This window comes from Epinephelus fuscoguttatus, linkage group LG7 (genome assembly GCF_011397635.1).
Source record: "Epinephelus fuscoguttatus linkage group LG7, E.fuscoguttatus.final_Chr_v1".
NCBI classification, from domain to species: domain Eukaryota; kingdom Metazoa; phylum Chordata; class Actinopteri; order Perciformes; family Serranidae; genus Epinephelus; species Epinephelus fuscoguttatus.
In genome coordinates this window covers 17,859,292-17,885,560 of record NC_064758.1, presented here as the reverse complement: position 1 = coordinate 17,885,560, position 26,269 = coordinate 17,859,292, and the positions used below count along the sequence as shown (strand labels likewise).

General features: G+C 42.3%; 2 protein-coding genes across 3 annotated transcripts; one reads left to right on the top strand and one right to left on the bottom strand.

Annotated features, from left to right (window-relative positions):
- Positions 1-260: 260 nt before the first annotated feature.
- LOC125891556 (methyl-CpG-binding domain protein 5-like) lies at positions 261-18,309 on the bottom strand. Of its 2 annotated transcripts, none has more exons than XM_049580925.1 (13): positions 18,096-18,309; positions 16,911-17,129; positions 15,353-15,492; positions 14,256-14,358; positions 12,687-12,858; positions 8,201-10,657; positions 6,731-7,752; positions 6,185-6,293; positions 5,873-6,018; positions 4,080-4,841; positions 3,806-3,858; positions 3,234-3,300; positions 261-1,790 (listed from the first exon to the last, which is right to left on the bottom strand). In XM_049580925.1, the coding sequence occupies exons 3-13, from the start codon at positions 15,466-15,468 to the stop codon at positions 1,719-1,721; spliced, it is 5,079 nt and encodes a 1,692-aa protein (XP_049436882.1). In that variant the 5' UTR covers positions 15,469-15,492; positions 16,911-17,129; positions 18,096-18,309; the 3' UTR covers positions 261-1,718. The 2 variants fall into 2 exon arrangements, with proteins under 2 accessions (XP_049436882.1, XP_049436883.1); XM_049580926.1 differs by lacking the exon at positions 18,096-18,309 and adding an exon at positions 17,723-18,068.
- A 1,313-nt stretch (positions 18,310-19,622) lies between these two features.
- LOC125892176 (SH3 and cysteine-rich domain-containing protein 3-like) lies at positions 19,623-26,153 on the top strand. Its single transcript, XM_049581985.1, has 13 exons — positions 19,623-19,975; positions 20,925-20,965; positions 21,473-21,551; positions 22,700-22,853; positions 22,969-23,066; positions 23,200-23,260; positions 23,426-23,523; positions 23,855-23,924; positions 24,200-24,249; positions 24,389-24,471; positions 24,651-24,702; positions 24,845-24,982; positions 25,205-26,153. Exons 2-13 carry the CDS (start codon positions 20,958-20,960, stop codon positions 25,310-25,312), a joined length of 999 nt encoding a protein of 332 aa, XP_049437942.1. The 5' UTR covers positions 19,623-19,975; positions 20,925-20,957; the 3' UTR covers positions 25,313-26,153.
- Positions 26,154-26,269: the final 116 nt, after the last annotated feature.

Sequence of the window (26,269 nt, the reverse complement as noted above, 5' to 3'; positions counted from 1 at the left end):
GTTTAATATTAAATAAAAAAGACTCCCATATAAAAAAGAAAGCTACAGTCCACAATTTAATCGTCTTTTTAAACATAAGTATTGAAAGCAAGGGGTAGAATGAGAAAAATACTTAATTACAATTCCCAGAAAAATTCACAATTCATTGTTTTCTCTCTTGTCTCTTTCTCTAACAATATAAAATCAAAATAAAACACATTAACTGTACATATGTACAAATCTCCAAGTGTAGAAATTGCATAATCTGCTTTCTTTTTCACTTTTCTTTATTCTTTTTTTTTTTTTTTTTTTTTTTTTTTAAATACAGCAAGAGATGCCAGTACTCTTGGGGCAGGGCAGTGTGTGGAGGAGAGCTCAAACAGTGATATGAGGAGACAGAGGGAAGATATTACTCCAAATCCACAGTGACACACGGACTCAACAGATCCACGTGAAGACGTCATCGCTCCCTGCGTTTGTTTTCAGCCATTCGTTCAACCAATCAAAGGACATACTGTACTGTTCTTGGATTCCTGCAAATATTCTGTTTCACAATCCAATACATTTTCCAGACATTTATCTCATGGCTGAGGGGTGAAAGTTTGGGCGGGTGTTAGGTCAACAGATATTAAATAGTCTCCATCACACCACGGCTACATTTAACTTTTCACAGCGACAAACGACAGCATGTGAAATGTCATAACAGAATGCAACACATGATGCTTTGCTTGCAAATGTCAAAAACTGGATGTTGTCAGATTCACTTAATTCTTCGGGTATCCTGACACGTTATAGCATGATTCAGAGAGTTGTACAAAAGAACTTCATTTTTTAAATTAACGCTTTCTCAGTTCATAACATTATTAGTGATGCACAAACCATTTAGGAATATCTCACAGGACATGTGGAATCATGATATTTTCTGTGTGACAAGTGACTGATGTAAACTGATTCATGAAACCTGATACGGTGAACATTATTTCCTTGGCTTGTCCCACACTAAAGATATCTTATGCGGTGAAAGAAAACAACTCAAGTCTGCTCCTTCTTATATATTCTCTTCCAGGACCTTCTGAGAACCTTTCAAAACACTTCTTTGAAATACAACCACTGTGTCTCTGCAAAGAAGCCTTTATCGGACAAACAACGACAAACAGACAGGGTCTCGTTTACTAGAATGAAAATAAATTCCACTAATGGTCGGACAGTGAGGGGCTCAGCAACAGCACTGTTGTCCAACACACACTCAGACACATTGAAAGACAAACACATCCACACACGTACAGACACACTAACAACAGAGAGCATCGTTCAAGTAGTTGGGCTTTATCCTGACTCACAGTTATACACTGATGAGAAGAAAACAGTACTTTTGTCTTTTTGTGTTTTCTCATTGATACAATTCTAACACCAACCATAATTAACAGATCTCTGATCACAATGTTATGTTGTGAACCTAAGAGAAGACCTAAGTGAAAAAGTATCCACATTTTTTCCCCCACTTTTTATAAATTAACTTTTCAAACTAGACCTCTCTCCTATGTGTTTTTTTTCATAGTGGTTGCCATAACAATGGTTGACATGACAACGGCATAATATTAGTGCAGCTGAATTAAAAAAGAAAAGAAAAGAAAGGTCTACACAGTGGTGAAGATGGTGGCGAGATGGAGGGGGAAAGAGAGGCGTCTGGCCGCCTTTGATTGGTGAACAGCTCTGACTTGCAGCTCCGACGCCACCAATCACTGCCTCTGAGACCTGGCGCCTCGTCGCCTCCTGCCGCGGACTGACCTCTCAGGCTTCAGCAGTGCTGTCTGGACCAAGACACAGAGAGAGAAATTACAGTCACATCAGCTTCATCTCCGTCTTGTCCCCCGAGAGGTGGAATTACTTTATCACTGCAGTCAGAACTGCACAATCATTCCCAGCATGAAACAAAAAGCTTTCTCTTCGGCAATCCCTCCACATCTAGTATTTGTTTTCCACCGTTCACAGGGTCCTGAGAGTTCAGTGTAAGAGAGAGATAACTGCCCCTCAAACCTACACAGATGCAGTGTCTTTCTTTGCTGTTTTTTTTTTGCTTTTTTTTTTTTTTAACTGAATTAAATTTATTTCATTTTCTTGGATAGGGACAATGCAGTGTGACATAGTTTCAATACAGAGCATGATGCTGATGTGCTGCACAGACACTTGAGGACTATTGCTAATTTTCAACACTTGTCCCTAGTTGGGCTTTTACATGTACTGTCTAATTTAAGGTCCAGTGTGCCAAGCGTGTAGGAGAACTACAACGGCTGATGCAAAAGGCCCTATTTAGAGCCAGTGTATGGTTTGTCAGTTAAAGGCTACTGTGGAACAACATGGCAGACTCCATGAAAGAGGACTCGCTACATATGTACATATAAATGGCTCATTCTAAGTTTAACAAAAACAATTCTTAGTTTAAGGTGATTACAAACTAAAGCAGGACTCTAACATTTCTCAGCCCAAGGACCTCCAAGCTCAAAGAGAGACTGAGCAGGGACCCCTTTCTACATATATTGTATAAAACTTGAGCTGCACTTGAAATGACTCTCTGAATATTCTTAGGTCCTCTCTCGTTTGTGCTTGCTGGTAGCTGCTAAGTCAGCAGCAGTTGTATCGTGGCTAGGTGTATTAGCATCACCCTCTGCACTTTCATCAGTGGTTTCTGAGATGGATGGTATGTCTAAGTCTCTGTCTCGACTCACAGTGTGGCCAGGTGGGTCAACGACTCACACTGTGACCTTAATGACTCTGAAACTATGAGCTCATGTGACACCTACGACTCTGCAAGGGTTCCCACCCACACAGGGTTTATAGCCTACAACTTCATACCAGTCATTTAGAACTACAGCAGCTTCTTGGATGAGAGGCGAGACAGCTTCAAGAAATGCAAGCAAGTCCAATTGCCTACGATATTAGCACTTACGAGTCTAAGTCTCTTGCTCAAAAAGTTAAAAAGATCCATTTTGGCTCATATGAATGTCCTTACATTTGGAATAGTAATACAGCTAATTGGTAAATACATTTTAATAGTGCAAATGTTAGCTTACTAGTTCACCTAGTAAGCATATTTATGAACAACTGGGGGGAAAAGAGGCTATGCTTTGAAGTAAGACAGATGGCTTAGAATTTGTTAATAGCCTGACCCAAGACTGTTCAATAATACCAGTGCGAGGTACTAAACATGATTAAATAGTTGATCTGTCACTCAGTAATGATGAGCTGGGTCTTACCGTAGCCTTGGTTTCCTCTAGTGCTGTAGCATCCACGTCTCTGAAGTCTTCCAACACATTCTGTAGCCTGATACACAAAGTAAGAAACACATTAATACTCAATAGATCTGAAAGGACTGTGGTTTAGGAACATCAGAAAAAGCATGTCTTGAGACTAGTGCTGATAGAGTACTCAGTTTATTTTCAGACAACGTTACATACATTACATTTATTTTCCACTTGTACTATCGGAAGACTGCATAAAGCATTCCACCTGCCCAAACAGAAAGCTTACTTGCCAGGGCAACAGCAAGCTCTGCAAAGCGCTGCACACACACTGCGCCGCTGTCGCACATCAGTGCAACTCATAGGACTTAATAGGAAATACGGCTCTTCTCAAAACATTGTCACTCTTAAAGTATAGGCACTAATGTTTTTAATGGCAGGGCATTAAAATATGTCTTTAGTATCTGTGTATCCTGCAACACTACTGGAAAACGAAACCACTTTGATTTTCACTGGAAACTGATTTATCCAGGCGATTCCCTGTCTAGCACGTGTCTGAGAAATCCACCATTAACAAGACAACTTACGTTTGTTTCCTTTTCCTTCCTCTTCTGGCTCCACCCGCTGCTCCCGCTTGATCCTTGGGATGTAAAATGAGAAATGAAATCATCTATGAGCATCAGTGGCATAGAAATGAAGCCATATAACTCAATCACAATGTTACTTTCCTCTTTTTTACAGTCTTTGGTCCATACAGAAAAACCTGAATTCTGGTGTCTCAGCAGGATGATTACACAACCCCACTTTATGATATCACATAAGCCTATAAGTTTAAAGCAAACATGAGACCCAGGCACTCACCCTTCCCTGTTCCGTGTGCAGCAATGTCCCAGCTGTCTCCTCACTGGGCCTCCCACTGCATCCATCCCTGGGACTGAGGTACCCTGCATGGGAAAGATGCCCCTGCCTATCCACCCCTGCCTCCACATAGGGGCACACAGCCGTAGCTGGCCCAGTACAGTCTGTCTTAGCCTCCTCCAAGTATATGGGTGGCAGAGGAGGCTCTGGGTGGGTATGTCCCTCTACCATAACCGGTTTCCTTTGTAAGGGTGATGTAGACCCGTCTTCGGTGGGTTTGGGTGTCCCCTGGGCTGGGGAATGGGCTGCTGCTTCCAAGCTGAGTCGGGATAAGTCTGGGTTGCGGAGGGAACACGCCCGACGTGGGCTGAGGGAAACTGGGGCACTTGCCTGGGGAAGAGTTGGGACAGGGGTGGATGGGGTATGGTGCTCCACAGGGAAAGAAACCGGCGGTAAGGCACAGAAGGGTGAAGTGGGATCAGATGGCCCCAAGTGGGCCCTATCTTCCTGTTCTTTAGCACTGACTTGAAGGAAGGAGGTATAAATCGTATCCATGAAAGAGGTGTAAGGATCAATAACAGACCTGCCCTCAGATACTCGCTGTGGGGGTGGGGTGTGTTCTTGGGCAGGGGGTGGAGCAGGAACAGGACTGGGAACCACTTCGGGAGCCATCTGACTGGCTGGAATGTCTTCCTGTGGGGCAGGACTTTGTGTTTCCTGCAATGACATTGGCTTCTCTCCTTCTGAGGGTGGTGCGAGGTTTAGCTAGAGGAGAAAAATTAAAAAAAAAAAAAAAAAAACAGTTAAGCCAATCAATAACAGTCAAAGATCTCAAAAATGTTAGGGAACAAATAGTGACTATGTTTACATACACAAATATTACAGTTTTGTCCTTATTGTGAAGAAGACAATATTTCTACTAAGAAGTTTGCATTGTTAATGAGAAATGAATATTCCACAATATTCCTGTTTACGTGCAGCCTTGCTCTGATTAACGTGCCATAACATGTTGTTTATCATGTCAAAGTATGGAGAAGTTAAACAGCTGGAACCACTTGTGCCATTTTGCTTCTTTGTATCAAAACAGGATTTTTATAATGTGTTCGACCGTGTGAACGCAGCCTTTATCCTTCATTACTTCAACCAACTTCTTGAAAATGTCAGTATTGCAATATTTGCTCATATCCAAAAACCTGAATAGACAAGAGGCCGTGCTTTGCTGAAAAAAACACACAACTGAGACGCATATTCTGAGTGCGCTGTACACAAGTATAAAGAACGCTATTAAAACGTGAATAACATAATATCAGTAAATGCTTTTTTAAAACCTACATGTTGATTAAATACATGTCTGTCACATTTAAATAACAGCTGAAGACTGCTCAATTGATCCATGTACTGAAGGTCCTGGTTAAAAATTATCGCGTTCATATGTTGGTATCATTTCACACAACAGTAATAAAAGTTTAACTGGGAGAATGTAACTAACTGTGACACTCTGTTAGAGCTGTTTGACCTATAAAACCACTCAATTCACTCGCGGTTACTGAGTGGACTTTGTTCCCTCACAAAACATCATAGGCTGAGTTTAGACACCAGCTTGTAGAGAGCAGAAGCGTGATTTACGCTTGTCTTCAAGTTTCTTACAGAATTAACATTCATAACTGACAGCTGATACGACCTGCTACTGGTGACGTTTGTAAGCTTAACCAGTGAAAGCACAGGTCAGTTCAGCCTAAATATGAGAAGCTGCTACCTGGATGTTTTGTCCACTGCTCTACATGCCAGTTACCTACCTGTATATTATTGAGCAAGTTGATAGCTCCATCAGGACCCTGCAGTAGAGGCATGCCCAAAGCAGAGGTCTGGACTGGGGGTAGGAGGATGGAACCTGCTCCAATCCCCAACATGTTATGGAGGCCTGCGATGCCAGAAAGATCTCCTACAAAGACAAATTCAGAGAGGAACTGATGAAATGGCTTACTGCTGTAGAATGGCTGCAATGTTTTAAGTTTTAAGACTAAAAGCAGTTAGTAAGCTTTGCTGGTTTATTTCATTTATTTATAATCTTTATACAGAAGTGTTACACTGGGTGGACACCAACTCACCTAATACAGCAGAGTTAAGCAAAGTGGGCAGTAACTGTTGGAGGATGGGGTTGTCCTTGCCTTGGAGAGAAAGGGGGATGAGGGTGTCAACACCAGCATCAGTAGGTACCTGGAGAGGAAAGTACAGTAGAGGAAAGAGGAGTTTAGTTATTGTGTCAAGTAAACAAATTATAAAATAGAAAATCAAAGGGAAAAAGGTAGCAATGGGGTTGCAGAAATACAGAGACAAGACTCAGCCTAATTCTTCACATTTTCAAAATTAAAAATGTTTCCAAAAACATATACATCCATCCCTGACATACATTAAGATAGACATGTTGTAACCAACCCAAACAAACCATGTAGTTTAAGTAAAGCTTCGTTTGAAAATAATTTAGGGAAGACTATATTTTAGCAGTAAAGGAAAACAGTTGATGACTTTGTGTGGAAAGTAAAAAACTAACGCGGGGGAAACAATGGAGCAGTTAAGGAAATGAGCTCACAGATTTTTATAGGAAAACCAGAAGGAGCTCAGAGGAAACAGCTACAGGTGATAGGGGAGCCTACCTGAGGTTGGTTATGTTGGGTTTGCTGTGCAGGAGCTAATTGGGTGTGGGGAGGCGGGTGGAGCTCGGCAGAGCTCAGGGCAGCAGTGAGCAAGGCAGGGCTGAGGGGCAGGAAGGCTGCATGGGGAGGAGGAAGAGCGGCAGGAAAGAGCAGAGACTGCAGGGCTTGGAGAGAGCCCTCAGCTCCTGGAGGAACGGGGAGAAGGCTCTGTGCGACCTCCAGGAGCCCCGGGCCTGATAGAGTTGATGGATCCAGAAGGCCAGAGGTCTTATCCAAGGTGAGGCCCTCTAATGTGGTGGGGATCTGCTGTGGCTGCTGGAGAGGGACTTCCAAGCTGACCTGGCTCAACTGACCCAGCCCAGACAGAGGTAACAAAGGCGTCTGCTGTTGCCCGAGCAACAAGGAGGCCATAAGCAGAGCTTGGAGGCTAGGTTTTTCTGTTAGCCCTAAATCAGCTTCTTGTCCTGGGGTAGTGGTTGAGGCAGGGGGTGGAAGGGGGTTCAGCAGACCCAAAAGGTTCAGCGGCAGCTCCCCTTGGGCACCACTCAACAAGGGCAACAAGGGAAACAAAGGATTGTTTATCTGTTGTTGTTTCTGTTGCTGATCCTGGTTTTGCTGCTGTGTCTCTTGTTGTTGTATCAGTAACTGCTGCTGCTGCTGCTCCGATTGCTGCTGCTCTGCAACAGTCTGTGGTGGTTGTGGTGTAGCATTGGCAGGGGGAATCTGTGCATGTTGCCCTCCCAACCACAGCCCTCCTAAGGGCAATGACGCCAGGACTGTAGGGTCCAGGAGGGATGGTAGACCTCCTGTGGATGACAGCAGCTGAAGCAGCTGCTCTTGGTTCATGAAGGGGAAGGCCTCTGCCAGTGGTAAGGGAGAGGTTGAGTCGCCCAAAGCCGAAGGGGTGTGAGGACTGTGATTATCCCCGAGACGAGAGGAGATAGCCGGCCCAGGGCTGGTGGCTGCTGGAGGTTTAGTCACTATGGAGTCTTTTGGGTCCACACCTCTAGGCTCCTCTGGCCCTGTGGGAAAGACATGAATCATTCTCATCTGTTCAGGATGACTTATCAATCACTAAACACATTTTACAAAAGGGGGCTTGAGCTGAACAGCATGCAGTGTTTTACACAGGATTTAACTGTGGTGGTTGAATCTGGTACATCAATGAACATGTACACTCATATTTATCTAGGGCAAATCCCATAAAGGGTGCAGAAAACAACTGTGACCCTTCCCCTGGACCATCCTAACAGATGCAATCATTCATAAAGCCTGATTTAAAGGGAGAGCTCATGGCCACATGCAAAGTTCATATCATTGAGCAAAATTTGTGAGAGCATCTTTTTGATGTCTATATTGGTACATTTTAAGTATACTGCTCCACAACCCTCCTTACTTCAATACATTTTGGAAAGTTAAGGTTATATGTTCAAGATTAAAAACACACTTCAGACTGAAAAAGATCTTCACCTTCAGTGGGATTTCCTTGGGAAGACATCACAACATCAGTGGCATGGTCGGAGGTGCTGCCCTCCCCCTGGGGTGCGGTGGAAGTTGCTGCGAGAAGGGCCAGGACATGGTTGCTAAGATCAAGAGGCTTCGGGGAGCTGGATATCGCCATAGAAACACTACCTTGAGTATGACTCAGGTCCACTGATGCAGATATGCTGTTACTACCAATGTCTGTTGCCACAGTGCTCTGTGGTGAGTCTTCCTGCAATGGTGCCTGGGAAACAGAGTCTATTGTAGGAATGTGATTCTCAGTTGGTTGATGCTTGTCTGAGGGAGTCGGGAACGTAAGCTGAGACGGGCTGCTGCTGTTGTGTAAAGCTAAATTTGAGTTGGGCAGCACTGTATTAGAGGGAGAGTGTCTCTGAGAATGCAAAGGACTTGATTTAGTAGACCGAGGATGTGTTGGAGACTGCACTGATCTGAACTGAGGGGATGTGGGGGGAGGAGAAAGCGGCTGTAGCACAGACGGTAGAGGATTAGTGTTACTGGTTCGGCATGGTGACCGAGTCTGTGGGTGCCTGACATTAGAATGAGGGGCAGGAGAAGAGGGTGAGCGTCTGGGGCTCTGTTTATTAGTGTGTCCACCTCCTTCAACAGACACAGATCCTGGCTGGTTAGATGCTGATGCTGAGGCTGTGGCCTGCGCATTCTGCACACTGAGCAGGTGTAACAGAGCAGACAGAGGCTGGGTTGGAGGATCCAAGCCAAGAGGTGTAGATGTCAGGCCTGTAGTGAAATCCAGAGTCTCGGTTTGTCTAGGAGGCCTGGTGAGTTGCGCCATCTGTCGGGGAGCAGGGAGCCTTGGCGTCTGCCCGGGGAGGAGATGATGGTGGTTTTCTAACATGACAGCATTCTGGTTCTGCACAGCTGAGGTAGAGGAGGAGTGCGAGGATGAGGGGAAGGAAGAGGAGGAGGAGGAGGAGGAGGAGGAGGAGGATAGGTTGATAACTGTAGCAGAACCAGTGTCTCCTGGTGGGGTCTTCTGCGGCCCATTAGCCAGCTGCTGGGTGTCTCTTAGCATGCTGAGCACTGTGGGAGATCGGCGTTGCCTCTTCCTGTGTGACACATTGCGCTCTGCTGTGGAGGGCAGGTGGGGCAAAGAGGAAGCCAGGGACTGGGCCAGAGAGTGGGATGGAGGAAAAAGGACGGAGGAGGCTGCTGCAAGGGAGGGATGGGGAGGCCTAGTAGAAGCATTGGAGGAGGGAGGGTGGCTGTTATGTAAAGTGCTGTTTGTTACCTTTGATGACTGTTGGTGCTGTGCCTCTTTCAAGACCTCCAGAGAAGAGGGCAAGTTCACCGGGTTGCTAGCCCCCTTTGAGCTCTGGCCCTGGTTAGCCAGCTGAGCCTTGGCAGCCGCAGAGAGCAGGCTACTTGCAGGGAAAGAAGCTGGGTGTGGCAACTTGCCCTGATGACTGTGGTGGTGGTTCAGAAATGGCCCCAGAGGTAAACTAGAAGTCCCTGCGGAGTTCAACCCAAAACCTGGTGGTCCTGCGCTAGGAATCGGACTCATGGTGCTCTTTGAGGGCTTCGCGGAGAGGGCATTAGGGTTGCTACTGCTTTGGTTGGTCAGTAAGGAGGGGTTAGTAGGTATTAGGAGGTGGTGGTTATTAGTGCTGCTGTTGCCTGAGTTCTTAAACTGCTCCAAGATGTCTTCCAGCTTGTACTTGGGGAAGTGTGGGCTGGGGTTTGGGGAGCCACCAGGGAGAGGGGAGTGCGGAGAGGAAGAGGTGGATTTCCTCCTCTGAGGCAAGTTACTTCCCATCAGTCCTCCTCCTCCTGCTGCTGCTGTTGAGCCTCCTCCCTGATCAGAGAGAGGGGAAGGAGAGGCTGAAGGGTGGCGGGACCGCTGGTGAGGAGACATACAGTTCATGTTATGGACAGAGGGAGAGCGGGAGGGAGACGGCGAGAGGGGGGAGCCTCCCACAATGACACCATGAGGATGATGAGAGTGAGTCTGTGCTCCTCTTCCTCCTCCACCCATGGTTATAGGGGAAGAGGGAGGAGGGGAAGAAAGGGGCCCTAGCCGAGGAGAACCCGGAGTCTCTGGGGTTTTGGGTGTTCTTCGACCTTGAGGTGTGGGGGTGTGGGGTGACCTCTGGGCAGTGCTGTAAGCTGGGAATGAGGAAGTGGAGGAAGAGCTGGAGGAGGCAGGAAGGGGAGGAGGATGGTGAAGCCTTCTCAAAGCATCTAGGGGATGGTGAGAGTTTGTGCCTGTGTGGAGTACAGGGGAGGAACCATTGTAAGGGTAAATAAAGTGGTGGGAGGACTTGGGGCTGGCACAGGGATTCATGTGCAGGTTGCTGTGGGCTCGAGCTGGGACCGGATGGAGTTTGGGATGGTAAATGCCATGGTCCTCCTCTTCCCGTTCCACGATTACTCGCTTTGGATCACGGCTGTCCACTCCACTGCTCATCTCTGAAAGTGGACACACACACACACACAAAAAGCATGGAATAAAATGCTGCTAGTTCAATATGACAGCATTGAAATGTGGGTAATGGTGAAGGTACTTTCTCTGCTTTCATAAAAGGGTTTGCATACAGTCTACAAAATTAAAAAGCTGAGAATTAAAATTCTGCCCCAAGTGCTCAGTAGGAGCATTTTGATGTTTGATTTTAATGCCTGAGGTAATCTCGAGGCCACGCTCGGTCTTTTACCTTGGAAACACCACCAAACATGATGAAAAGAAGCTGCCACCTTCTATTAGCTATTACATTTCGAAAATCCAATGTGTCCTTGGATGTAGTGTTGTCAAAAATATCAATTTATCAATACATATTGATTCTGAATATCTGAAATGGTTTAAGTACTCATTTTCTGCAGTATCAATACACTGGTACCAGCTGTGCTTTCTCGTTCTCTCTTTTCGTTAATGTTTATTACTGTCAGTCTGCTGTTCTCTGCTACTAACTCAGAACAAATGTCAGCATTGTCAGGTCATAGCAGTGTTTTATTTATCTAATTTTAAATGGTATGTCCTCAATGTCAATTTTCTTCCTGTGGCAACAAAAAACAATATTTTTTCAAGGTATCGTATCGAAGTTAGAAATTCCAGTATAGTGACAACACTACTTGGAAGCAGAGTGGGTGTCAAAGAATGCAACACAAAAATATGACCCCTTCTACGGGAGCCCATGTATTTTGGATAATATATCATTGTGTTCCTTATATGTTCATATAATCTTGTAAATGGTTGTTTGACTCTTCTGTAATTGGGCATTTAATGTGTGCCTGTGTGATGCAGAAATCTTGTACTACAGTGAGATTTAACCCATTCCAATAACTCATGTCCAAAGGGATGATGCATTTGGTTTCACACCTCTGTATGTGCACTATCATGGATCCGAGGAAGAGAGCAGAGGGTAAAAGTACAAAACAACCAAATAATTAAAAAGGGAGCTGACAATAGTTTTGTCAAAATATAAACAGACTTGCAAAGAATAAAAGAGATAATGACTAATCCACATGATCATAATGATGGGACGATTTTTTCCACCAACCACACCTTATGATTTTTGCTTAGTGTCTTCTGTTCCCCATGTGGAAGTATATTACTGGTATTAAAATAACAGTGGTTTCAATTCCTTGTGGCTGACAGCTGCAGCACTGACCAGCACTCGTTTTTCTTTCTTTCTTTCAATCCCACACCCACCTGCTCCCACAGGATTTCCGATCATCACTGACTGCTCTGACAGATACCCCAACCCTCTCCCGCCCACTCCTGTGGTGATTCTGATCACACACACACCATCAAAAGCATTTTCTATTGAAAATCTGTCTATCCCTTCCCACAGGGAAACAAGACAATTTTAGCTTGTTCAGTTCGTACTGCTTCAAGATAAATCCATAAAAGTGTGACTAAACATGGATCATGTCACAGTTTCTCTGATAACTAATGTTGATTCACATATAAACAGGCACAAACCAGATGGTAAAGTGTAAGCCTTCAGAGAGAATAAGAGAAAGGAAATGGGGGACAAGAGAGCGAGGGAGAAACTAAATGGAAACATCTGATTCTGTGTTTTGGAGGCGTGTCGTTTACTGGAGGAAAGTGTATTTACATGCGTGGTTAGGCTCAATAATAATGGCCTCTCATACTTTCACTAATTAAATTTTATATCCAGTTCACACCACCATGGGGATGATACTGGCAAAGCACTCCCACACACGTTAGGGTAACATTAGGGTAAATCTGCATTTGGTCCTGTGGGACTTGTGAGATCATAGTCCCTTTACATGAGGTTAATACTGCATACAAAGGACACTCAACCCCAATATATAAAGATCTGGGGAAAATGTAGAGACACCTTACAGACAGACTACATCCACATCAAATTAAAATGAACATTTCAAAAAACTATTTCAATAGATTTGTTTATGATTTGTTCACCATGTTTGATAATATATGTACAGCAGTAGTGTGTCTCACTGTTTCAAAATTTACCTGGATGATGAAGGTTGGCAAAGGGCAGCTGTGAGGCCTGCATACTCCGACACAGGGCAGCCATCGCTACCACTTTCCTGCGGTGGTTACAGAGTTTGGTCATGTCCTGCTCTGCTTTGCCTAATGGCTGGCTGTGCTGCTCCACCTTCACTCCCACAGTGAAGTTGAAAACCTGCAGAACACCATTAAGGACAGTTAAGGGCACCAGTGGGGGTATTTTACACTCATAATATGCAAAGTCACGCAAGGATCATTGCTTATCGCAGGCTATGTGCACTCACATTTTAATAAGGAAAAGGTAAGCCATGAATACACACAGTTGGACGAACTTCAATTAAAAAGTGAGCCAAAGATATTTAATTCATGGGGGATGTCACATGCCTGCATGTCCTTCAAAACAAAACCCTTATAGTGCAGGAAGGAAGTACTACGCCACTTAAAGTTCACAATGTTTGATTTGCTTTCTACATAATAGTAATATAAACATATATTGTTCAAAAGCAGCATGTATTGATATAAAATAACCAGTGAAACTAACCCACTGAGAAGGTCAGGTGAGTTTAAAGAGCTTAAAGAACAAGAACTTTAGGGGCACAATGTAAATTGATCAAATAATGTGTTTTCCGTAATAAACATGATGCAAATAGACACTTACAAGCAAAATTTAATGAATTTGTATACAAAATGTACAGAAAGGTAAAATCATCAAGTTTTGAAAAAGTATTGCAATTTAATTTTGTCTTTAATGTTATTATCTTATATATATTATCTTTGCAATATGCTTATCTTATATAATGTCATTACTATCCTAAAACATTGTCCAGGTCCTCTGAAACTCTGCAGGACTTATTTTCACCCTGCCCAGCAGCGGTACCATGGCAAACGGTCCCTAACTGCGGGGAGAACGGAGCAGGCTTCCTCGGAGGTCCACCGCTTTTCCCAGTCCCTCTTCTCCGCCACACTTTGACTTCTTCCCACCCAGACGACAGCCTGGCCATGGAGAACGGTCCCTAACTGCAGGGAGAACGGAGCAGGCTTCCTCGGAGGTCCGCCGCTTTTCCCAGTCCCTCTTCTCCACCACACTTTGACTTATTCCCACCCAGACGACAGCCTGGCCGTGGAGAACAGTCCCTAACTGCAGGGAGAACGGAGCAGGCTTCCCCGGAGGTCCGCCGCTTAACCTGGTCCGTCTCCTCCACACTTTGACTTATTTCCACGCTGCTGATAGTGGGACTTATATTCATTGTGCCGACGGTGGCAAAAAACCGCCCATAACCGTGTCACACGGGGAAGAGGGAAGGCTGCTGGAGTTCCTCCAGCATTTGCGGTTAGATTATCATATTTTTTTATTGACAAAAATATAGGCTGCTTCGGCCGATTTTTTTATGCGCACATGTACCCCTAAATATTTTTAACAGTTCACACACACCTATTTTTAGTCACAAATGTGAATGAAACTCTCGCACTGTCAAGCACTGAATGTATACTGTATTTTGTCTGTATTGCCCACTCTTACTACACATACACATACACAGACAGACACTACACAAACAAATAGACCGGCTTTACCTTATGGATTATGAGTGGACACTCAAGACCACATTTGCAGGTGCCATCAGTCAACAGATAGGTCTTGACCTCGTCCAGAGAGGACAAGGCAGCGCCACTGGGACTACAGACAGAAGACAGACCCAAACTGTTACATCAGTAAACCCAAAGCAAACTAAAAAGATATGAACAAACATATGTTTAAAGTACGGCAGAGAGAAGAGACCTCAAGCTCTCCATATTCATAATTTCATTGAGATTTGAGAATGTGACGCACTTAAAGCCATCTGCTGTATTAGAGAAACTCTGAAATCATATTTTAGCCCAGGTAATTTAAACAATTTAAAAATTAAAAATGTAGATGAAAAAATAATCTAAAAAAGAAGTGTAAAAAAACCCTGAAATAAACAAGTAAACACTGAACGGATTCAGTACAGCCCACAGGATATTTGTGGTGATGAAAAATCAGCCTTATTATATCACCTTCCTGTCGCCTTATCATTTGCCTTCATGTCTTTTTGAAGAAACTGCAGTTACTTGCCTTGCTAGTCAACAGTGATTTAACTTATCGTAAATCCAGGTTATAGCCCACACAGGAATAAGGGGTTGTTTCATTATAGTATCAAGCTCATTATTGTTTATATGTTATTCAGCTTCTGTCTATTCTATTGTCTTGAAAATGACTCTTGAGGGAACATTCCTCTGATACACAGTGATCCTAAGCAATTTCAGATTTTACACACTTTAATTTTGAGCAAGATCCAAACCACTGTTCAATGAAAAACGTGTATTCAAATCAAATTTAAATGAACTCTTCTGACATGAGCTGGCCAAGGTTAATAAGGCAAATGAAAATCTTATTTGGAAAAAAAACCCCACTGCATCTTTATGCAAATGTCGAAAACAAAACCACAGAAGCCACAAGTCTCCTTTGCAGATAGTATCCCTCCAATAATGTTGGCAAATGCACTCTTATTTCTCCAGAGTAAATGACACACAAACATACAAACTCATGCATGTGCATAATTACATCCATACAAATTAAAATCCTCTGTCCAAATATTATAAACATCAGCAACACATCTGCATATGCTTTTTGTTCAACTGAACCAACCCACCTGACATAGATCACCTGCCCGCCCTCCACTCTCCTCTGCCAGCCGATGGGGACGTGTATTGCAGTGTTGTGGACCCCATCCTTGTCCCCACTGACAGTCTCACTGCCTCCCATCATTTTGTAGCTGCGGCCTGCCAGCACCTTGGAAAAGCAGCAAAGTGATTCTAAATCTTCTCTTTAATCTCATAAAATGAATTTAAAGATCCAAAGGTTTGTCTTTAATACATATTCTATTAGCCAGAATATCATTGTTCTGTATTTGAAAAGTCAGTGTCATCAACTAAAATGATTCAAGTGTTCATTTTTCATGTCACAGGTTTAAGAAGTCTTACAACATGGGTAATATTCAAAACTATGGACGGGCATTTTAAGTACTTTCAATATACAAGTACTTGCATTGAATTAGTAGAGCACTTGCAAAGAAAACATTTATCTAATGGTACACCCAGGCGAAAATGTGGGTTGGGGTGAGGATAAGCCTTCTTCCCTCACACCACCAACTGTACAGATTAGCTATGATACACACGTTTAAGATTACAAAGCTTGCACTGCATATTCATTTGGTCTATTTTGTCTGCATACTTCCAAACACTTGTATGCCTGGTCACCATTCTGCCTGTAAAGTTCGATCTACGAATGTCTGGCTGACAACACTGGCTGTTGTCTGCAGCTGCACAGATCTATTATTTTTTGCTAAATGGATCTGTGCAGATATCAATAGACAGCAGTTACGTCACTGTATATAGCTATGATATAAAACAGGGTCAATTTACATTCATAGGTATTATATATGTTTTCTTTTAGAAAGCAAAAAATATAATAAAGCCATTACTCTCTATGTTGAACAAACACTTACGTCCAAATTGAGTACTCGAGTACTCACACCCATCCCGATTCAAAACTGAATTTTACATTTATAATTTTTAATTTCATAGCCATCAGTCAATCTTAAAATGACACTTTACCAGAGCTTTAAAATGGTCAAAACTCATACATACTTTTACAGCCCAATATCAAAAAAGGCTCCCAACCCAGTTGAACTTCTTTTAAAACTGTATGTAGCTTGTTGTGTCTCACTGTCAGTCACTAAATAAGTTAACACATGCATACATAAAATGGATGACAAACAACTCTGCAGTGAAGTCTAAGATATCAGTGTTCTAACCTGCATGCTAAATGTGTTAACCACATCATCTGATTACACAACTGCAAATTAGAAAATGTAACTCTGACAGGATGATGAGATCAGCCTAGGTTTAACAAAACCATGAAGACTGCATGCTAAAAAGGCTTCTAATTAAATATACTGCACTTTTTTAATGACAGTTACTGAGACTTGACTTTCCAGATGTCTTCTACGTCCCCAGAAAGGTCTGGCAAAGTGCCCAACATTTGCTTTCCTTATGTCTGTGCTCCACAACTCAAGCCTCTGTAGAATTTTGTCTATAACAATTAATGTAAATGCATCACCACTGGGTGTGGCCACGAGAAAAGACAATATGTGTATTGTCATTGGAAAGTAATGAGACAACAGAATAACTGAAACACAGTTAGCTTACCTTGTCATCTTTGAGAAGCCAGGATCCGTTTTGGCTAGGGTATCCACTGTCCACTGTACATGCTGGTGGGTTAGAAGCACACAGACTGCCAGTAAAACCTGACCTGATGCCCCAAAACCTGGACTTTGCTCAGCTATGAGGCAGATCCACAGTTTAGAGGATGACAGATTTATTTGTTCAGATCACATCAGAGTAGGGTCTTGGATGAAGATGGAGAGCCTGCAAAGAAAGGTGGAGGTGGATTATGTAATCTGACATGGAGAACCAGGCTAAATAGCTCATGTGCTAAATAATTTCCAGCAGCTGATATGACCCAAGCCTACTTCAAAAAACGATTACATCCGATGCATTGCTCTCTCAAAAAGAATACAACTCAAGAGCAAGCTGCGGCTACTTTGAAGTGGGAGGGTGTGTTTGGATAGGCCCGTGGTTTGCTGGATGTTTAGCTACAACATAAGCAGCTGACTTTCCAGCACGCAATACAGAAGCTAACAAGCTAGCAACATGAAGAGAACTTAAAATGAAATCGTCAGTGCATTCGTAGTTGAGCTTATGTCGACATCTTTGCAGCGTGCAGCCAGGGAACAATATCTCACTAACTACACGACTGATGCACGGCAGGCTAGCAGCTAAGCTAACAGCTAAGCTAGCTAGCTACCCTATTTTGTACTGTGTTGTCGTGACAGCTGTCAGGCGTACAAAACACTCCGATGCAAAACTCTTGCGTGTTAGCTACGGTTACAAGAAACGAGCCAGACACAATACTGCTTCCCAAAGACACTCTGTGAATTCAATCACAATATCGCACTTACTTATTTACGTCCGTTAGCTAACGTTAATGTTAGCAGGACCTATCAACCTTTCCCTGCGTCAGGCTCTCTGTGTTGGCGAAGTTTTGGAGTCTTCGCTTTTCTGGCTCGCGGGAGAATCAAGAGTTAGCTGGCTAGCTAACGGACTAGCCGGAGAATGTTTTGGAAACGACCGATACTTTAGTAAATAACCGTAAAATAATCAATTCTATCATCCAGATCGCGTGTTCGCGCGATCAATCAGCTCTCAGCGTTTATGCAACGTCTGCCAGTCCGATTTAAAAACAAAGGGCAATAACGCTTCATTTTACTGCGCCTGGGATCTCGGGGCTAACGCTACCAGCTAGGCTAGCAGAGCTAACTGACTGAAATTTACTTGATTCTGGAGTGTCCCAACAAGACTGAAGGATGTCCCGCTCCCGGTGCACAGTTATCCAGCCGTCGCTTTGGTCTCTGCTCTGCTAAACCGTCTAGATTTCAGATGTATTCCGACAACCATAACGATCCATGTAATCCAAAATTCACAGTTTCCCACTGTTTTTTTTCTTACAGATTCCGAGCAAAAAAAAAATAATGGAGTTTTCTGTCGGGCATGCGCACTCAGCGCTCAGGGACTATTGTACCCGACATGCAACGGGACCTTTGTAGTGTTCCAGACAGACATCAGTGCGGGGCTCCTTGATAGAGGACATGATAATGACAGAATAATACCAGGCCTGGGATTCATGTCTGCAGTTCACAGTAATGGATTCATGAGCACCTGCCTACACTGAATTAAAGCCCAGATAACACAGCGTCTATCCAGATACACTAATGATAAGTAAGACATACCAAATTACATAAGTATTTTATCTCAAGTGTGCAGTTTATAAATGCATTTTACATTTTATTTTCATTCCCTGATTTCCCTCAAATAATTCTCACATGCATTCTTCCATCCACCTCAATGTGGCATTAAAGGTTAAAAAAGAAATGTCTGTCAAGGTAGTAAAGTAATAGCCTTTTGTGTGTGTGTGTGTGGTGTTGTCTATGATTACCATATTTCAGAGAGCATACAATACAGATTTTTGGTACCGACTGAATAAGACAGCCTATTAAAGCAGGTAAAAGCCCTGGGGCCACAAACCATCAGGGAGCCCAAAGGCCCCAGGTTCACCACATGACAATTAGTATGTGGTGTTTAGATTAATTACATTTTTTAATACTGTATGCACCATTACAGTACAACAAAATAACTGAAATGATAAGAGCCTTAGGGTGACACCTGAACCTTTTTTCTTGTCGAGGGGCCCTCAAGATTATAAATTTAAAAAGTAGCCATTAATTCAGTTTATACTGGGTTTACATGTTGCAAATTCAAATGGAAATGCAAATAAACACAAAATACAGCAGAAAGTGGGAAAAAGGGGTGGTCAGGCACACAGCACATGTGTACCCAGAGGCCCCTTGATGGTTAATCTGGCACTGACTCTTGTTACCTGATGATGTTACCTCTAGCACCACCACCAGGACAAACCTTTAACTTTCAGGTGAACTATTAGTTGTATGCACGAAACATCTCAGGGGGACTTTCATGCTTCGAACATAAGAAAAAATAAGTTTTAATTTCTAAGACCCTATATGTCCCACCTCCTGAAATCTCCAAAAACCATGATCAGAGTCACTGTGACTTAATCAACTTTTCTGTCATCTATCTTTAACACTTGCTGTGAAAACTGATGTGAATTACTATCAGACAAAATGTTTAATAAAAAGGTAATACCTGGGTTTGTGCATTGTTCTTGGACTCCAAGGGATAAAAGGACAAGGACAGTGAGCGTTATGAAGACAGAGGGAGAGAAGGTATCTGATTTCCCTTCGTCATCAGTGCTCACTCTGAGGTCCCCAGCTGTCGCAAACAGTCAGCTTGACACATGAGTGCCCAGCTTAGCACGCACACAAACACACATACAAATACACACACAAAATCATATGTACGCAAATACAGACATATGCATAACACCCAAGCCTGAAATCACCTCGGAAATTACCTACAGAGGAAATAAAGACAGGGCCCAGACTGTGTGAGTGTTGACACAGAATCCTGAGGGCCTGAAGTGAGGAGGCAGGTTGGTCGACTGGTTTGTTAGACTCAGATCCACTGGCCGTGCAACGCTCCAGTCATCATCAGCAGGTGAAGGACTCATTCACAGAGAGATTTACCCACACGCTGGATGTTGTCATTTCTTCTCTGAGCTGCGTGAATTTTATCAAGAGGTATGTTCCAGTTTGAAGTTTGAGTTATTCCATTAGAAAATGTGTTTGCATGACGAAAGCATGAAAGTCAATTTATTTAGTTACATCTCAGTATGGCAGCTACATAAAGCTTACTAAATATACTAAATACTAGCTGTGTAACTGCCATAGTAAGTGTTATTACCAGTTCACAAAGCCTGATTTTTATTGCTGTCACACTTTCGAGAATTTTGCTCTCATTTTCCTGACTGGCAGAGGCACCCAAATTTAGCAGTGATGAGATTGAATTTCACAACCCTAGAATAGTTTGGGTCAAGCAGACAAGTGCACTCATACAGTATGTGTGTCTACGAGTGCAGAGCTACGTGTAACTTTTTGTTAATACAGACACAAAAACAGATCCTGTATATCAGTTTGTGTCACTGTGTTTCAAACAGCAGTGTTTGTGCTAGTTTCTACATGACAAACAGCACATATAAGTCTACTGTGTCTATTGTTTTATATCATTATCATCTTGTATAAGATAGAAGATGATGAAATACGGAGCCAAAATGTATTTAATACATTTGGACTGGGTGCCACATGAAGGCCAACATTCAGACATGACAAATAGCTGCTAAATACAATCTTATTTCACTGAACTGTGTCTCTATGAATATTTAGAAATATGCACATGTGGCTTTTGGTACTTGTTAACTTTACCAATCATGCTATATAACAGTTGAAATAGTTAAACACAGACTTTTTGTGCAGTGTATTTGAGTTATAAGAGATACAAGACAGACGTTTAGTACTTTAATAAAGTGCTTACTCTCCATGTTTTTCCACACAGGCAAATAAAGTATACATGCATTTTCAAAAATACATAAGATAAAGTCCTTTGCCTGATAGCATTCATCTGCATTACTTGCGGTTACAATTATTTGCTTCTGAAAAAAATTGTAATTAATATATATTTTTATCTCTGTAGGTGGGGCAGCACTGACATTATCCACCAAACACCATGGACCAGTGAGTATATTTCCTGAAAACAGTTCAATTACCTCTGCAATACGAACATACTGGTTGCCCTACTTTGCCTGCCTGGCTGCACCTCTTCACCATCTCCACAAGCCTCCATTTAAATTATAGTGAGCTACAAATGTAACAACAGCCCAAACTGGAAACCACAAAAACCTCCTAACCAATGTGCTTTCCATCCATGTCTTTCTAGAGTTTATTCGAGTATGATAATGATTAAATAGCTCCATGTTCATTTGAGAAAATGTGTCATAGGAGTCTCCCCGAATAAATAATCAACACTCAACTATTTTGAGGTGGAATGGCAATTTGATATCAGCACAAAGCATGTCGGTTACGTCAGGTCACTCCATGAGGTTGTCCTGTGGCGACACTGTTACTCTGACTTTGGCAATTTCTACCTTCACGTCCTAGTTAATGCTGAGTGAAAGTACTGATACATAGCAGTATGGTTTGATCACACTCATGGCTTTGTGTTTTTCTTTGTGTGTGTGTCAGGGAGGATGACAAAAACTCTGTGGATATCCATGACAACCCTCCAGCTCCTGACAACGTAGTGAGGGAGGACGGAGACACTGTGAGTGACAGGACCATGTCAACCCCCCACTGTTAGTAGTGCCATTCCCGGGGTGGTTTAAAATAGCCACCAGCTGGGACAAGAACGCAGTGTCAACTGGAAAAATAAGAGCCTTGACTTAAGTGTTTCTGTCTTTTATCTGCTATGGGATAGAGTGACACTGTTGGCTGGTCTGTGAGGGATGACTACTGACTGTAGGGTTGGAAAACACTAAAAAGTATTAGACGGAGCTTAGAATACTTCACTGCAGCTATGGTTAAAGGTCCAGTCAGTGTGTAGGATTTAGGAGGATATACTGGCAGAAATGGCATATCATGTAATTAGCATGTTTTCTTTCATGTATAATCACTTAAAAATAAGAGCCGTGTTTTCATTACCTTAGAATGAGCCATTTATATCTACATAGGGAGCGGGTCCACCATGTTGCACCACAATGCTTCTACAGTAGCCCAGAATGAACAAACCAAACACTGGCTCTAGACAGGGCCATTCACTCACTGCTTGATGGCACTAAATCTCCCTAAATCTTACATACTGCTCCATTAAATTCAAGGTGAGCAAACATTACCAGGTGCTGGGCTAGTGACCTGTCTCCAACCAGCAGTCGAACAGCTTCAGAGAAATACTACTGGTTTAAATCTCCAGGTCCCAGGATGAAACCTCTGCGGATAATTTGGCTGCCAGTAAAAACCACCTGAACTATGAACACTGAAGGAGTTATAACCGGGAGAAGCTGCAATCTGCAATCCTCACTGCTAGATGCCACTAAATCCCCTAAATCTTCCACACTGCTCCTTTAAATTCAAAGTGCATTCAACACTTCACTGGCAGTCCTCACTCAGTATGACTTCCACTATGTTGTTCTTGTACCAAAAGAAAATGTGCACAGAAATTCTGCTGAATCTGGATCGGTTATTTGTTTTGTTACTTTTCAAACCAACAATTTTTAAACTACAAAACTCTACAAAATGCAAGATATGAATCATGATTTTACACAACAAATGGGGCACCAAATGATGAAAAATGGGCAACACTAAAGAGCAAGACAACTTCTTTCCTCCCTGCAGGCAATGCTTCCCTTAAAACACCAACACATTGCCTTAATATTGTTTTTTTAAAGCATTGAGATGTGCCCTTTGTGTGTCCAGGTCTATTTCATATATGAGGAGGAGGTGGAGGTAGAGGAGAAGGAGCCAGAACCTCCTCCTCCTGTTGTCCGGGTCAACGACAAGCCCCACAAGTTCAAGGACCACTACTGCAAAAAACCCAAGTTCTGTGACGTCTGCGCTCGCATGATTGTCTGTATGTATTAGGAATTAAATCAACAAAACATCTAAACAAACTTTCTCATACATGTGATGCTTTCCAAAGAGTGCTTAATCCCTTGACTGACCCAATTGCTGTTCCCATTTTTCAGTGAACAACAAGTTTGCTCTGAGGTGTAAAAACTGCAAGACCAACATCCACCATTCATGTCAGTCCTACGTCGAGTTCCAGAGGTGCTTCGGCAAAATTGTGAGTCCTGTCCCCTCTTTATAAAACACAGTCAAATATAGACAAATTCTCTTAACTGTACTCATGGTGAAATAGATATTCAAAGCTAAAATAGTTGGAAATAGTGAAACATGATGTGCTTTGTCTCCTGTAGCCACCTGGCTTCAGACGGGCCTATAGCTCCCCGCTGTACAGCAGTGACCAACCAGATCCAAGTGAGTCAGCTGACTGACAACATGTCTCATGCATATCTAGGATTTTTAATATTTTTATCTATCAATTTATTGTCTGTGAACAAGTACAACCTATTTGTGATAGTGTTTAATCTAATTAGCTTTACTATAATTTAATTATCTGGCTACTGCTCTGTCTATAACCAGACAACCCAAACCGGAACGACCCTGTCTTTGACACCCTGCGGGTTGGTGTCATCATGGCAAATAAGGAGCGCAAAAAGAATGAGAATGACAAGAAAAATGTAAGTGTACAATATACTTTTAATAAAACAGCAACATTCTCAGACAGAACAGCTACATGTCTTCCAGTCAGTCATTGAATTTGCTGAACACCAAGAGACACTAAGGTAGCAGAAGACTTTGAAGAGGGTGCTCCTGAGGGCAGAGGAGATGCGGCGAGCTTACCTGCAGGCAAACGTCACAGGGATGCGTCAACAGTGTTTGTGTTATTACTCCAACTGCCAAAGGGGGGAGACAAAAGTTCCAAACTCCAGCTTTAAAGCAAATATATATTAAAGGATATGAAATGTGACATTTGTGTACAGTTCTGATTAACAATGTTTTCCCCCCTAGATGATGGCGATGATGGAGGAAGAAGAAGAGGAAAACCAACAGCCAAAAGAGAATGAGGAGGGAGGAGAAGGTAGACAGATAAACTGTGTGTTATATACTATGCTAGTTGTGGTCATAAAAATAACAATTTGTGTGTATTTCTATATCAAACATTGATTAGAAAAAAAAATTATAACACTTTAGAAAATGCAGGGGGAAAAAACATTCAACAAAGATGCTACATACCCAAAATAATGAAGACAATGTAAAATGATCCACTCCATTTAACTCTTAAGTCACTGGGTTTAAAGCCTTCATCAAAAACAATGGATTTGTTGATGACTGTGATGTCCAATGTTCACACAGGGAAGCCTGAGGATAAGAAGGAGAAAGGAGGAGACAAAGCAGATGACAAGGTAAGAAAAATGCATACGTAAAACAAAACAGTTAAGTCATACTCTCAAGCAGCTACTGAAATTACTGTCCTGTTCCATCAGCTGTAAAACTGTATTTACACATTCTTGTTATAACTTGGTGAATCTGTTCTGTCAACAGGCAAAGGGTACATTCTCCCAGGGTCACTATTACCTGGCTCTCTACCGCTTCAAGGCCATAGAGAAAGACGATCTTGACTTCCAGTACGTTTGAAAGACACAAATTATTCCCAACATGCAGAAATTACATACAGTAAAAAACATATTCTTCTGTTCAGTCAAATGAATTTAACTTAATTTTTTATCAGACTACGTGTTTTAGATATCGAAATGTAATGAGTAAACAAAGAGGCAGTGATGAAAGACATTTGTTGTGTGTTTAGCCCTGGTGATCGGATCACAGTACTGGATGACTCCAATGAAGAGTGGTGGAGGGTGAGTTTAACCAAATCTTTTCTTGCATTTGTTTTAGATTTCATCAGATACTTTCAATGTGCCATTAGTTTGGGGTAAACCAGATGGTAAACAGGGTTTCTCTGGTGAATAAACTCAAAGTCTGTTTAATGTCTGTTTTCAGGGAAAGATGGGGGAGAAGTCAGGCTACTTCCCAACCAACTACCTCATAAAAGTGCGTGCATCAGAAAGAGTTTTCAAGGTGACACGTTCCTTTGTTGGAAACAGAGAAATGGGACAAATCACACTGAAGAAAGATCAGGTGAGTGACCTAATGCAGCCTTTAAAGGCAACACACATGTAACATCATTACATCAGCCAGCTGCCCAAATATTGCTAATATTATTGTTTTACTAACAAAATAAGTATCAGCACGTGCAGTGGTGCTTGGTGTACACGTCAGTCTGCTGAGGCCTTAGTGACAATGTATTGAGTTGATATTGATGCTGAGATGTTCAGTTGTGCTGTTGTCGCTGTGTTTCAGATTGTGGTGAAGAAAGGAGATGAGAAAGGTGGCTATTTGAAGGTCAGCACTGGACGCAAGCTGGGCTACTTCCCTGCTGATCTGCTGGAGGAGATCACTGTGACATAAAAACCACGACATGCAACCAAAGAGCCTGCAACACACTTTAAACATTAAAACAAATTGGAGATGTCATTGTAATAGAAAATGTGCTCTCTTTGTGTCTGACACAGCAGAAAGGTATTCGCTGTGATGTATTTGTGCCTTTGACACAAAGTGAAGCATGAGGAAGGAGAGATTAATGATTTGATATTTAAAAAAAAAATGTTTTATTGATGCATACATTAATAAGTTGGTGAGAGACAACCAGCTTTATGTATTGTTTTTTTTTTTGTGAAAATCGTTATACAAATAGTCAGATGCTTTACCTGCTGATTATAGTAAGTGTTGAGGAGAGGAAGAGACAACCTGGAGAGCCTTGCAAAGGGCAATAAATCCATTTATATATTTTTAATTTACATGAAGATAGACATTTAACACATGCATCAGTATATTTATGAATCAATTTGACAATGAGAATCTGGGGTTATGGTACATAATGAATGTTTCTCTTGGTACATTACATTAGTTGTTAAAATCAACTGCTTGTTTAAGTATCATATATGTTTTAATAATATACACATTTTAGTTATTTTCTAATACAATATCTATCGACAGGTTTGTTACCATTTGTGAGGCTTGCTAGGTCCTTTATATTCATGTAAACAGAGGCTTCGAAGCCATTTCAGCATGTACATAGCTGTATATTAACAAAGACAGCAAAAACTGTAAGGACAATTTCCTAGATTGGGCTTGTACATAATTTCACACGGACCTGACAAACTATAGAAAAGCTGTATGAAAGAAACTGAGGGGGGGAAAACAGCAACACTGCTCAGAGTGGTCTCAAACATTTGCACTAATTGCTGCTGATAAAATTAGCTGAATGTTTGAAGTAAATGTTTCAAATATTAAACCTGAAGTGCACTTAAAGACTCCCTGTGACGCTTTCATTCTTTGTTTTCCAAAAAAGTCAACGTTGTATTG